General features: G+C 36.3%; 2 protein-coding genes and 1 long non-coding RNA gene across 3 annotated transcripts in view; all 3 read left to right on the top strand.

Moving 5' to 3' along the window:
* The window catches only part of LOC107703735 (mucin-5AC-like), a 5,133-nt gene extending 4,336 nt beyond the window's left edge, over positions 1-797 (top strand). Inside the window, exons 7-8 of the mRNA XM_016506461.1 lie at positions 61-218; positions 468-797. Coding sequence (XP_016361947.1) covers positions 61-218; positions 468-613 — 304 coding nt within the window. The 3' untranslated portion in view covers positions 614-797. The remainder of the gene's footprint in view (positions 1-60; positions 219-467) is intronic.
* Positions 798-7,703: 6,906 nt separating this feature from the next.
* LOC107703737 (uncharacterized) lies at positions 7,704-8,849 on the top strand. Its single transcript, XR_001635855.1, has 3 exons — positions 7,704-7,770; positions 8,541-8,612; positions 8,746-8,849. It is a non-coding gene; the product is annotated as an uncharacterized LOC107703737 (long non-coding RNA).
* A 1,796-nt stretch (positions 8,850-10,645) lies between these two features.
* On the top strand, positions 10,646-13,528 carry LOC107703716 (mucin-22-like; the record flags this gene model as incomplete). Its single annotated transcript, XM_016506431.1, has 4 exons — positions 10,646-11,839; positions 11,988-12,049; positions 12,714-12,871; positions 12,981-13,528. Coding segments are annotated over 4 exons (1,575 nt in total), but the record flags the coding sequence as incomplete, so codon positions are not given.
* Positions 13,529-14,145: the final 617 nt, after the last annotated feature.

The raw sequence follows: 14,145 nt of genomic DNA, 5'->3' as shown, positions 1-14,145 counted from the left end.
AAATAATAGTGATATGCTCATATTAAGGAATCTTATTTGACATGCTTCGATTTTTTCCAGTCCTGGGTCAATCATCACGGATACACAACTAGTTTTTAACTCCACACAAGCTGTTCCAACCGTTCAAGAGATTGCGAATGCTCTCTTGACAGCAGTGGAAACAGGAGGTGTCGATCCACTGAAAATAATCCCTACAACAGTTTCAGTCAATGGTTCAGGTAAGTTTGATTGCATTTCAAGTCATATCTTGCAACATGTTCTGAAAGTCTTACAACAGCTGCTCATAGCACTTTTGCTCAGTAGATATTGTGGAATTTCTAACCTTCTATAGCACTAGTCACTAGTTGATTATATGTATATAAGAATAACACACAAAATATACAGTACATTTGGACTGAATGAAACAAATGAAACAAAAAAGAGGCCCTAAGATATTTTGATTTAAATTGTTCATCTTTTTCTCTCAGTTATAGCTACGACTGTTGCTGCAACTACAACTACAACTAAAACTGCAGCTGCAACTACAGCTTCAAGTGGACTGAAGATTGAATCCAGCCTGCTCCAAGCAACATGGCTTATTATTATGGCAAAAATATTACAGCTTTTCCTATAGATCCCTTAACAAAGAATGCAAGTTGCGAGAAATGCAAGGCATGTGCAAGGCACGAATTATACTTGCAAATTATAATATTTTTGTATGTGTATTATGTGTTATTTAGTATTGTAGCACACTCTCAAAATAATGGCAATGGCAATATAAACACAAAGAATACAAAAAAAAAAATGTATATATCAATCAGCAGGTTGTAGAAATCAATCAAAAAAGGAAAATTTCATCAGTATTTTAAATGTAATGCTTTTGTTCACCTGTCTGCAGGTTAAAGACTATTTATACTTTAGTTCTCTTTTTTCTAGTATGTGTTAACATTGCAAGATCATATTATATCGTATTATATTCAAATAAACATATTTATTAAGTTCATATGCTCCAATATTGTATGATTGTTTGAAGTATTTACATTTATTTCAAAATGTACAAGGGTTTTATATTAATTTAATTAAATGAAGTCTTAATGCAACTTTAACCTTCACAATTCTTCCATTGCAAACTCTTTATAGCTCATTTGTCAAAACTGGCAATTTAAAAAATAATCATAGATGCAGGATAGTATGATTAATGAGGCCTATTAGATAGTATGCATTAATGAGGCCTATTTTGTTTTTTTTTCTTTATAGCAACATGACAAGTAATGAAGACACATTTGGTATCAATGAGTTTTACTAAACAAAGCTTTTTTTTTTTTTTTACTGAAATGGAAATACTGCAGCTGATGGCACATCTGACAGCTAGGTGGCCTACATATTATTGCATACCTTACTTTACATAATAATAGCTACTGTATTAATCCACCTTACTAGTGTAGAGCACCTCTTGAGAACAGGAGAGTGAGGTTTACCTGCACTCCAGCTGGCCTCCGTTACACTAGCAGTTACTGTATATAGATTTATGTTTTTGAAAAAAATATCCATATATATCCAGAATGGGTTATGGCTATGGAAAACAATGAAAGTGTCTTTAAACAAAAACAGCTGTAATAACCACTTAACAAACTGCTCTGCAAACAGTGTATTTGCTGAGGTTTTCATCATCTACTTCAGGTAAGTACCGCTTACAAACAATGCAAAGCATTAAAACATTTTTGTTGTGCCAGTCACAAAACAAGTGTGTTGTACACTCACAAAATTAACTACTGCAATCTAATGTCATAATAATTTGTCAGATGTCCCTAAAAAACTGTACAATGCCTTATGTATACTGCAAATGGTATTTTAAAGTCAGCTTTTTTGCTGAAAGTGTATGACTTTTTTTCATGTACTGTATGATTACAGATTGACAAATTACATGCAGTGGGGAAATATTTCCTTCTCGTGCCATGAAAAAGGAACATCTCTGGACCTTTGTCAGGTGATATAATTACAGCACATGACCTATTTTCTCTATCCAATTGCCTGTGTCCGTTCTGGTGTGCAAGGGATGTTTGTAAGAAAGTTTTAATGACCAAAAGTACATTAAAGCACAGTCCTCCTTATCGTTCATTGTCTTTTGTTTTGTGGAATCATCTTACTTTGTGTGTCTGAAACAGACATACAGCCAGATTTAATTACAGTGAAAACTATTTGATGGGATTGTTTGCACCCGTAGCAGTATGATGCACCATTTTTGCCTTAAACACAGAAGTCAGTTACATTAGAAGCTTTTTCATTCTAGATTTCATGTCTATATGCATGGTTATTATACTGAATAGATGTCTGGGTGACGTTTGTGTACAGTACTATCAAGCGTAGCCTAACCATCAAATACTGTGTTTTTGTGACAGCTTACAGAATCAAATAGTTTGTTTCTTTTAATATAACCTAACTACTGTAAGTGCTATCGTACTGTGACTTGACCTTATCTTTCGCAGCACTGATTTGTTTGCGGTGAACCACTGACCTGACCAGTCTTGCTTGCTTGTTTGCATTACAGACTTAACTCGAAACTTAATTTGTGACATACTTGTGATCTGATTTACAATTCAATCCCAGCTATGGTAAAACTTTGCAAAAATGGGTCATTAAAAGTAAAGATGCAACAAAAGACTGAGTGTTACCCTTTATAGTTGTTGTCAGTAGGTTTATGTTTATCAAAAGAGAGCATAGCTTTGCATCGGTCCTATTTTACTTCATTTTTTACTCATCTTTGCTATTATAAAGAAGGCAATGATAGCTATTACCACAAGTAAACCCACATCTTCATGTATGCATTCTGAGATGACCGGATCTTACTTTTTCTACGTCTCTTTGTCTTTTGTTCTCATTCATTCATTTGACAAGAGAGTTGTCTTGCATAACAGGTTTGCTTTTTTTTTTTTAACTATGTACGTCATGTTATTGTGTATCAGAAAAGTTCTGAAAAGAATGAAATATTGTCTGTGTATACATTATGGGGTTACATATATCTTTAAGTCTTTAGAAGGTCTTATGTCAGACAAATTACGAAGTATTTCTTAGTGTTGTTAAAACAGGCGAGTCTTGGGCACTGTCTGAGGGATTCTACTACTCTGACATTGTTCCCCCTTCACACCTTCTGTATTATTCTAGGTGCTGACATAGTCCTTTATAAAATGATCCACAGAGATTACAGAAGTTACGATTAAGGGTAAATAAAATGCCCACATTTTCATAAAGTCACCATGAAAGGAATGTCACACGGTCACATTCTTTGCTGTTGAATAACATTGCACAACCTACCATGCTCGCCCCAGATAATTCTAGCTTCCCTTTATCTCTTTATCTCTGTTTCTTGATGAGTGGGATTTCAAAGTGAGAATCTTTGTGGTTGTTTGTGCTGTACTGTGGTTTTTCACCTTTTTTTTCTTTTCTTTAGGTGAGACTGGTAAAATGATGAACTGACAAAAAATATATTGTGGTGATTAAGTACTTAAATTATACTGCTGAAATTTAATTTTTTTAAATACAAGGTTTATTTTCTTTGTAGCTGCCTGAACCTAAACACAATTTAAAAAGATAGTTCACTCAAAAAGGAACATTACGTCATTATTTATTCACTCTCATGTTGTTAAAAACCTGAGAATGAAACCAATGAAAGTCAACTAACTTTCAAAATATATTCTTTTGTGTTCCACAGAAAAAAGAAAGTCATACAGGTTTGGAATGTAATGGGGTGAGTAAATGACAGATTTTGGGGTGGACTATATATTGTAAGTGTTTCAATATCAGTATTACAGGTGCTAATAAGACATGCCAAGAATGTGTAGTTAGAATAGTTAGACAGGAGTTCATCTGTCACGAATTCGGTCCATGGACTTCCGTTTATTCACCACCAGAGGTCACCCTTTCCATTACATTGACTCTCGCACAACACAAACTGTTGCATAGCACCCCGGACTACATATCCCATCATTCTTTGCATGATTTGCACACTGCACTGATTGCACTCATTGCACACAGCTGTTTCTAATCACCTCACTCACTATATAACACCCACTCCTACCACCTTTCCCTGCTGAGTATTGTTTAGCCCGTACCCCATTCCGAGTCTCTGTGTTTTCCTTGTTTTGCCTTGCCTTGCCTGTTTCCGCGGTTTCTGATCTTTGCCTGTTTTCCTGGATTTTTCCCTCTCGTCTCGCCCCTGTGATTCTGTCTGCCGATCGGTGACCTATGCTAGCCCTGGGACTATTCTTGTGTTTTGCCCGCCATATACCTGTTTGCCATTGTTTGACCCTGCCTGTTTACCACGTCTCTTTAATAAAGCTTGCAGATGGATCCACACGTCTCACGTCTCGTCAGCCCCGTTACATCATCCACTAGCAGCATTTTACAGCAAATTCAAGCCTGCCATCTGCTGGCCAAATACAAGCTTATCTTAAAAAATAAAAAATTAAAAAAGGCCAAGAGTAGGTCATATGAGGACAGAGAGTAACTGGGGCACGCTGACCCATCTCTGCGATTTTGCCATCCCATGAACTGTTGCTTTCTGATTCCCAGTTTTTCTCCTTCTTGCTTGACAGTGTCCCAATTAACCAGTAGGCCTACTGCATAAAGTACCCAACCTTGCTCAAGTTATTAAAAAAAAAAAAAAGTTAAATTAGTTTATGAGAAATAATACTTAAGGAACAGTAACTGATATTAAATGTACCGAAGTATCAAAAGTACAAGTAGTGAATGGTATAAATAATAACACAGCTGATTACAGCCATGGCATGGTGATATGATATGGTGACAAGCTGTCACTGGGGCAGTACCCTTTTAAAAAGCATGAACATGTACCAATTAGGTAGCCTATTAATATGTACAATTTAGGTAACTTTAAGGCACTAATATGCACCCTTTAGGAGTAAATAAGGTAGAAAATTTTACCTTTTGAAAAGGTGCCATCCCAGTGACAGCTTTTGTACCTTTTTGTCTGAGAGTGTAGAATATTTGCTCAGAATATTTGCAATGACACATTTTCTTCAGAAAAGTCTAATCTAAAAAGATTGTTTTATTGTGAATGTTCTTTCGTTGCTTAGCAGCAATAATAGTTGATTTATTTTCTACATTTGTTCTTTCAGTCTTCCAAGTCCACATGCACTGTGCCAGTTTCGCCAGTAGATAGCCCTTTTGCTCCCTGAATCTCTTTTAATCGAGCCATGTACGTGTGTATGTTGGTGGGTGGAGCAAAACATGAGATTTGATCAAAAAGAAAATTGAGATGCAGTTTATACAAGTATTATGATCTTCAAGTTTGATATTCTTCTTATTGCTTTTATTAAGTGACAATAATATCAGTGCACTAATTTGAATTTACTGAGATTAGAAGAGTCGCGAGGCAAACCAATAGTATTGAGATTTTGAATCCAGGAAGGAGGAAGAAAGCCAGATGGGGAAATTTGATTTGAACTTTCAGTAAATCTCTGCATTGGAATTACTATAATAAATTTGAATTCAACACATACATCCAGAATGAGAAAGAGAAAAGCTCCAAATCTATTGGACGATGGCATGCCATAGATGAAAGCAAATTGAAAACACATTTTTCATGCTGTTATCCAGGATCCACTGATTATTTAAATTCTTCTCTCAACAAGGCAACATGACTGCACATGGATTTCTTTGCTACAGTTTCACTATATTTAGACTGGATAGCCTTTTTCTGTGAAAATGTAGTCTATTGCATAATACAATTTTTTTAAATCATAAAAATCATCCATTCAGACCACCAAGTAAGGTGGCACCATGCCTTTTTAAATGCTTACTTGCTTATATTTGTTTATCAAGAGATTATAGATCAATTAAAATATCACTCGATTTCCAACAAGTACAATTTGGGTTGTTTTTAACCCAAGGGCTGGGTAAGGACAGAATTCATGTTGGGTTCCTTTTACCCAGCATAATGGGTTGTTTTACCCGATTTATTTTTACTATAATACTTTAGCCTACTGATTTTTCCTTCATATATGAAATAATGTTTACAGATTAACTTAAATCCTCTAAACTTTTGTAAAATACTCCACACAACCGTTGGTTTGCATGATAACTACCCTAACACTGACTGGGTGTTAACCTCTACCACCCACCACACCCAAGGATTCATTTCTTAGACTTGATTGTAATGTCAGGAATGACAACAATTTCACTTGATTATCTTGATTATCAAAGAGGGCACTTAAAATAAAATGACTGTACTTATGCTATAGCCCACTTAGGCCTACTTATTTACTATCATAATTATAAATAACTAAATAATATATTGGTTTTCCTATTATAACCAAACACATTTAAAGAAGATTCTTTCAAAACATTAATTGTCTCTTCGATAAAGTAGCTATAATTATAATATAAATATAACTATAATTTTTTTTTTAAGCTCACTGATTTTTTTCCCCCAGAAATGTTCAATAGCCCTAATTATTTTATCGAAATAAAAACAAATAGACAATAGGTCGCAACTGAAAACACATTACGTGCATACAAGCACACCAGAACATTTTACTGATCAGTCATCAAAAATACACATTAAACTACTGTGCATCAAAGCGTCAAAAGTTCCACTGATTTGATTTTCACGTTTTTTTTTACTTTTGTGAATTTTTTTTTCTAACCAAACAAAACACGTATTATCCTTTTATGCCAAATATTGTTAAGAAGATTAAAATATATTGTCCGTCTGAATTATTATTATTATAGGTCTAATATACCTATAGTCTTTCCTTTTCATTCTTTCTTTCTTTTTTATTTTTATTTATTTTTTTATTTTTTTTTTGCCCCGAAACCCGTTGAATTTAGAATGAATCCCGCGATACTTATCGGCTGGAAAAGAATTATGTAAGGGAACATACCAGGTTTATTCTAATATGCGCGTCTCGGCAATACGAGTTCAGTTGTTGAGTATTGGGCTAGTGACGCTCCATCACTGAGGGGAAACGTTCTCAAAAACGTCAAGGAGACGAAGTGAAACGAAGGGTCGGTATGCGAAGAATGCATAGGTAAACCTAGTGTAATTTGTGTTGGTCCCTTTTGACATCTAACATGTGTGGTAATTGTGATCAGTTGACGTAGTATTCATAAAAAGATCACGTGCTCCATGATGATCGGTCTAAGGTTACACAAATTATTAAACTCATGGGAAACTCTATGTTTGATGTTGTTTTTTGTTTAAACTGCTAATGCGATTCTATACTCTAGTGTTTCCACAAACATCCATGCAGTAATATCTACAAATTAAGAGATTTATTCTTAAAACAAATTGTGTATACAATTATGTGCCCTCAAAAAAAAATCGTTCTATCCTACGAATTTTGGATACATTTAAAATAATGTCTGAAATTAAAACAGTAACGATCATGGCATGTGAATGACATACGCCTATAAATTAAAATGTGCAGTTATATGGCTTTATCAAGTCACTTAACAGTTTCTATAAATAAGCTATAATAAATTGTTGCGCACGACAGACACTTTAGGCACAATACAAAAGATGTACGAAAAACATCGTCACCGTGTCTGCCAAAAAACAAAACAAAAAAAACATTCCATATACAGTACTTATCTGTGCATATCAATGAAGTAACAAACCACAAGTCAGGACGTCACTAAGTGGTATTTAAGAGGCAGCTCCACAGGTGATTCAAGAGAAGTGGAAGAACTGGAGCATAGAATAACTATCGGACCACTGAGACAACAGCGGATTACCGATCAAGGTGTTGAGTAAAATATATCTGCTCAAGGGTTGGTAAGGGCATTTTATTTCACTAAATATATTTGTCTTAATTATATTTACATTATAAAGTAGTTTAATTGCTGGAAATAATTTTTAATTGCATACATAATGTAGTAATATTTATATTAATATTTTTAATATTTAGTCATTTTTGAAGTAGTCTGTGTTCTGTTACTGTTAAATGTATTTTTTAATGAAATGTATGTAGTCAGAATATTTAAGCAGCCACAGGAAATTGCAGTTACAGTATTATATTCTGTTCACAAAGTAATTATTAATATAATTATTTAAAATAATTCTATTCTTAGAATAGTAAGTAATTATTTATCTTGATATCTACAGCACATTCCTATCAAGGGCATCAAATTGTTTACTGAACCATTTGTGTTAAATATTAAGAAGTCATAATAAAAGAATATTTTAGTTTGGATATTGATAAACAGTTGGAATTTGATTTCAATTTTGTGAAATCTATAGTGATAATTAGAACTGGACTAATCATGATGTAAAAATGTATAGTGTCCAGTTTTTTCAGATGGAGTAGATAATGGAGTAGATAACTTAAATCAAGAATGCAAACTTTTGCATGGTGCTTTGCTGAAACCATGAAAATAATGTTTGTAGATTAGGTTTATTCTATTCTCTTCTACATCTGATGCTGGTGTCTCTGGTAACATCTGATGGATGCAGCGATTGTTTATATATATATATATATATATATATATATGCATGTATATGTGTGTGTATTTAAACTTTGTGTATATTGCTTGCTTTGCAGACTCTTATTATCACCACCGGACTCTTTCCAGAATGGAGGGAAAAGCTTTTATTATAATGTGCATTTTTATTGGTAGGTGAATCAAATGTAAAAACAAATCGTACAAGAACAACTACAACAATAATTCCACAATTCAATTAGACATAAAATATACATGTTCAAAATATGTAACTTTAACAGTACATCAACTTTTTGTCTTCTCTAGGAACAGTCCACTCGCAAAGTTCAACAACTCAGTCCACAACAGATTCAGCAACCGACACCTCTGCAACACCCACAGCTACAACGACGTCTTCAACAACCATTACAACTCTTGCTGAATAATGTTTGTAGATTAGGTTTATTCTATTCTCTTCTACATCTGATGCTGGTGTCTCTGGTAACATCTGATGGATGCAGCGATTGTTTATATATATGAATGTTTTGTTTTCTTTATTACTACATTATTATATAATATTGGTCAAAAGTTTGGAATAATTCAGTTTGTTCATCTTCTTGAAAGAAGTCTTCTATGCTTTTTTTTTTAAGCCTTTTGAAGGATCATGTGACACTGAAGACTGGAGTAATGTCTGCTAAAAATTCAGCTTTGCATTACAAAATTACTGTTTCACTGTATTTTTTTTTACATTAATCAAATACATGCAGCCTTGGTGATAGGTGGCTTCTATCAACAACATTATAAAACTTTTAACTGGTATATATATATATATATATATATATATATATATATATATCTGAATCCTCCACAACAGCAGTGCCCTCAACAACTACAACTCTTGCTGAATCATCCACCACTACTGCAGGAGTTACCACAACAGCACCACAAACTAGTGTTACAACAGCTGAATCCTCCAAAACAGCTACGACAACAGCAGTGCCCTCAGCAACTATTACAACTCTTGCTGAATCATCCACCACTACTGCAGGAGTTACCACAACAGCACCACAGACGAGTGTTACAACAACTGAATCCTCCACAACAGCTACAGCAACAGCAGTGCCCTCAACAACCACTACAACTGTTACTGAATCATCCACCACTACTGCAGGAGTAACCACAACAGCACCACAAACTAGTGTTACAACAACTGACTCTTCCACAACAGCTACAACAACAGCGGTGTCCTCATCATCCACCACTACTGCAGGAGTAACCACAACAGCACCACAAACTAGTGTTACAACAACTGAATCTTCCACAACAGGTACAACAACAGCAGTGCCCTCAACAACCACTACAACTCTTACTGAAACATCCACCACTACTGCAGGAGTAACCACAACAGCTCCACAAACTACTGCTACAACAGCTGAATCCTCCACAACAGCTATAACAACAGCAGTTCCCTCAACAACTATTACAACTCTTGCTGAATCATCCACCACTACTCCAGGAGTTACCACAACAGCACCACACACTAGTGTTACAACAACTGAATCCTCCACAACAGCAGTTCCCTCAACAACCACTACAACTCTTGCTGAATCATCCACCACTACTGCAGGAGTTACCACAACAGCACCACAAACTAGTGTTACAACAGCTGAATCTTCCACAACAGCTACAACAACAGCAGTGCCCTCAACAACCACTACAACTCTTGCTGAATCATCCACCACTACTGCAGGAGTTACCACAACAGCACCACAAACTAGTGTTACAACAACTGAATCCTCCACAACAGCAGTGCCCTCAACAACCACTACTCTTGCTGAATCATCCACCACTACTGCAGGAATAATCATAACAGCAGCACAGACGAGTGTTACAACAACTGAATCCTCCACAACAGCTACAACAACAGCAGTGCCCTCAACAACCACTACATCTCTTGCTGAAACATCCACCACTACGGCAGGAGTTACCACAACAGCACCACAAACAAGTCTTACAACAGTAGCACCTTCAACAACCACTACAACTCTTACCGAATCATCCACCACTACTGTGGGAATAACCACAACAGGACCACAAACTACTGTTACAACAGCTGAATCCACCACAACAGCAGTTCCCTCAACAACCACTACAACTTTTACTGAATCATCCACCACTACTGCAGGAGCTACCACAACAGCACAACAAACTACTGTTACAACAACTGAATCCTCCACAACAGCTCACAACAGCACCACAAACTAGTGTAACAACAGCTGAATCTTCTACAACGGTTACAACAACAGCAGCGCTCTCAACAACCACTACAACTGTTACTGAATCATCCACCGCTACTGCAGGAGTTACCACAACAGCACCACAAACTAGTGTTACAACAGCTGAATCTTCCACAACAGCCACAACAACAGCAGTGCCCTCAACAACCACTACAACTCTTGCTGAATCATCCACCACTACTGCAGAAGTTACCACAACAGCACCACAAACTACAGTTACAACAACTGAATCCTCCACAACAGCTACAACAACAGCAGCAACATCTGAACCATCTGCAATTTCAACACCAACAGGTTCTTCCTCTGTCACAGCAACTCTTACTGGGTCATCCACCACTAGTGCACCAGTCACTGCAACAGCATCTCAAACCACACCGTCCTCTTCGACTACTCCCTCTTCAACTGCTTTTCATACCACAACTGTTAGCACAGCTGAAACATCCACAACATCAGCAACTTCAACACCAACAGGTTCATCCACAGTCCCAAAATCTATTACTGGTACATCCACCAGTAGTGCAGCAATAACCACAACAGTGGCACAATCTACAGTTTCTACAGAGTCTACAGCTTCTACAGCATCTAACGCTTCTACAGAACCTACAGTGTCTACAGCTGCTATAGCTTCTACTGTATCCACAGCTTTTACAGCATCTACAGTCTCTACAGGGTCTACAGCGTTGAATGCTTCTACTGTATCTACTGTCTCTACAGTGTCTAACACTTCTACTGCATCTACAGCTTCTACAGCATCTACAACCTCTACAGCATCTAACGCTTCTACAGCATCTACAGCTTCTACAACATCTACAGTCTCTACAGAGTCTGCAGCGTCTAACGCTTCTACAGCCTCTACAGCATCTACAGCATCTTCAGTCTCTACAGAGTCTGCAGCGTCTAACGCTTCTACAGCCTCTACAGCATCTTCAGTCTCTACAGAGTCTGCAGCGTCTAACGCTTCTACAGCCTCTACAACATCTACAACTTCCACAGCAACTACTGCAAAAATAGTACCTGAAGTGCTAACAGAACTGGAGTTTCGCTCTTTTGAGACATTTACAGATGCACTCAGCGATATCAAGAGTGAGGAGTTTAAGAATAGGTCTAAACTTGTCAGGGATGAGGTGAGTTAAAATCCATTTATTGTATTTACTAGAACCGATTGATTTTTAAGTATTTAATTAACAGTAGAGACAACATAAATGTGACAAACAATTAAACTAGATTCCAATGATGTCTCTGATGTCTGAAATTATTTGTTATTTATTCCAGCTTGAGCCTGTCTACAAAATCAAGTATACTAACTTCCTCAGAGTGATTGTCCTAGGATTCAGGTAAATACAACATATTGCAATATTGAATATTTTATGAATGCTGTCTCTCTCTCTATCTCTCTCTCTCTGTGTGTGTGTGTGTGTGTGTGTGTACTGGTATATATGGCTTATGAGGACACAAATGTGTATAATGACATGGGTACTACAACCTAAACATGGTTTATGAGGACACTTCCTGTGTCCCCGTAAAACAAAAGGCTTAAAAAACATACAAAACGGTGTTTTATGAAATTCAAAAATTACCAGTAGTTTTCGGTAAGGGGCAGGTTTAGGTGTAGGGTGATAGAAAATACATTTTTGTACAGTATAAAAACCATTATGCCTATGGAATGTCCCCAAAACATGGAAACGTGTTTGTGTGTGTGTGTGTGTGTGTGTGTGTGTACCTACTTAACCATATTTTGAAGGGGCCTCTGAATTCTTAATCCGGGCCTGGTTAGAGTTAGTTTATAGTATTTAAAACTAGCTGTATTAAGCTGTCCTCATTTAGATAGCTAAGTAAACATGTGTGTGAGTGGACATGTGTGTGTGTGTGTGTGTGTGTGTGTGTGTGTGTGTGTGTGTGTGTGTGTGTGAAAGAGAGAGAGAAAAAAAGAAACTTGTAATAAACTGAGGTAGCATAAAAAAGGTAACATTTATTAATTTCAACATTTATATATTTTAGACCAGGGTCAATCATCACCTCAACACGACTAGCTTTCAGCTTCAACCAAACTATCCCATCCGTTCAAGAGATTTCAAACACCCTCTTGACAGCAGTGGGAACAGGAGATGTCAATTTACTGAAGATAATCCCTCAATCAATTTCAGTCAATGGTTCAGGTAAGCTGTACTACACACATTAGATTTATAGTCTTCTATACCTGTAACTTGTCTATGGGTCTATAGGGATGTCCAGCTAATTTGCTTATGTTTTTTTTTACTGCTTCAGCTGCAACAGTCGCTCCCACAGCAACTACAGCAAGTACAACAACTACAGCAACCACAGCAACCACAGCAACTACAGCTTCAGGCGGATTAAAGATTGAATCCAGTCTGTTCCAAGCAACATGCCTCATTATTATGTCTAAAATATTAAACTTTTTCCTATAGATCCCTTAAACATATATCAACCAAACATGAGAGTTCAACAAGACACACTGTAACAAATTAATTCAACACAAAATGTATTTATTATTATAATTAAATTGTATATAGTATTTCCCACTCTCACATACTAGTATAGAGCAATATAAAGATACGTTTGATAATGCATTGTTCCTGAAGAACTTAACAGTAGATATCTGTTTAACAGCAGGCTGTTTTCTGGGAGGGAGAAGTAAATATTTTTCCGCATGCATTTCCTTTAATTGTAAACATTGTAAATGTTGTTTAACTGTTTTGAGGTTAAATACTGGTTATACTACTTCTTTTTGTTTGTCTAATAAGTTCTAACATTGTAATATGTCATATTTTAATGAAATAAAAATATGTATTAAATTATGTAGTCCAAAATATTTTGCTTTCATGAAAAGACACTACAATAAATACTATATATGCTAAACCTGGCTATTTATGGTACAGTGTTCACTGCTCAAATGCAAGCTTTGGTCAACGTTTCTTTACTAAAAGTAGGCTTGCAATACCATGTCTGGGATGACACATAAGTCACTATCATGGCCACCTTTGATGATTTTTGGCAGCTAATCAAGTAACAGAAGGAACTGCCTAACAAGTTGTATGGGTGTAAGAGTGGGACATAGACAAACAGATACTACTAGAGACCTGCGCAGGACGGATTTTTCAGTCCAGCTCCAGCAGGATTCTGTCCCGCACCCGCAAAACCACTGTTATTTTTAATAGAAAAGCAAGCATAAGCTGCTGTGTGCATGGTTTGGCATGGCAGAATGCGAGCAAAGAGCGCTCCCTTTATAATCACTAAAAAGTTGACATCTCAGTTCATCGCGATCTCACAAAGCTCTGTTATAACACTATTAATATAAGCACAATGAATCTTTCATAATGTCTACACTGCGTTATAAGAGGATTCGTGAGCACGCAAATTTCAGCGATACACAAGAACTCCAGGCATTTTGAGCGGTGAATGGATTCTAACT

This window comes from Sinocyclocheilus anshuiensis, unplaced genomic scaffold (genome assembly GCF_001515605.1).
Source record: "Sinocyclocheilus anshuiensis isolate Anshui unplaced genomic scaffold, SAMN03320099.WGS_v1.1 scaffold274, whole genome shotgun sequence".
NCBI lineage: Eukaryota > Metazoa > Chordata > Actinopteri > Cypriniformes > Cyprinidae > Sinocyclocheilus > Sinocyclocheilus anshuiensis.
The sequence above is the reverse complement of the archived record's forward strand: the minus strand, read 5'-3'. Positions and strand labels throughout refer to the sequence as shown.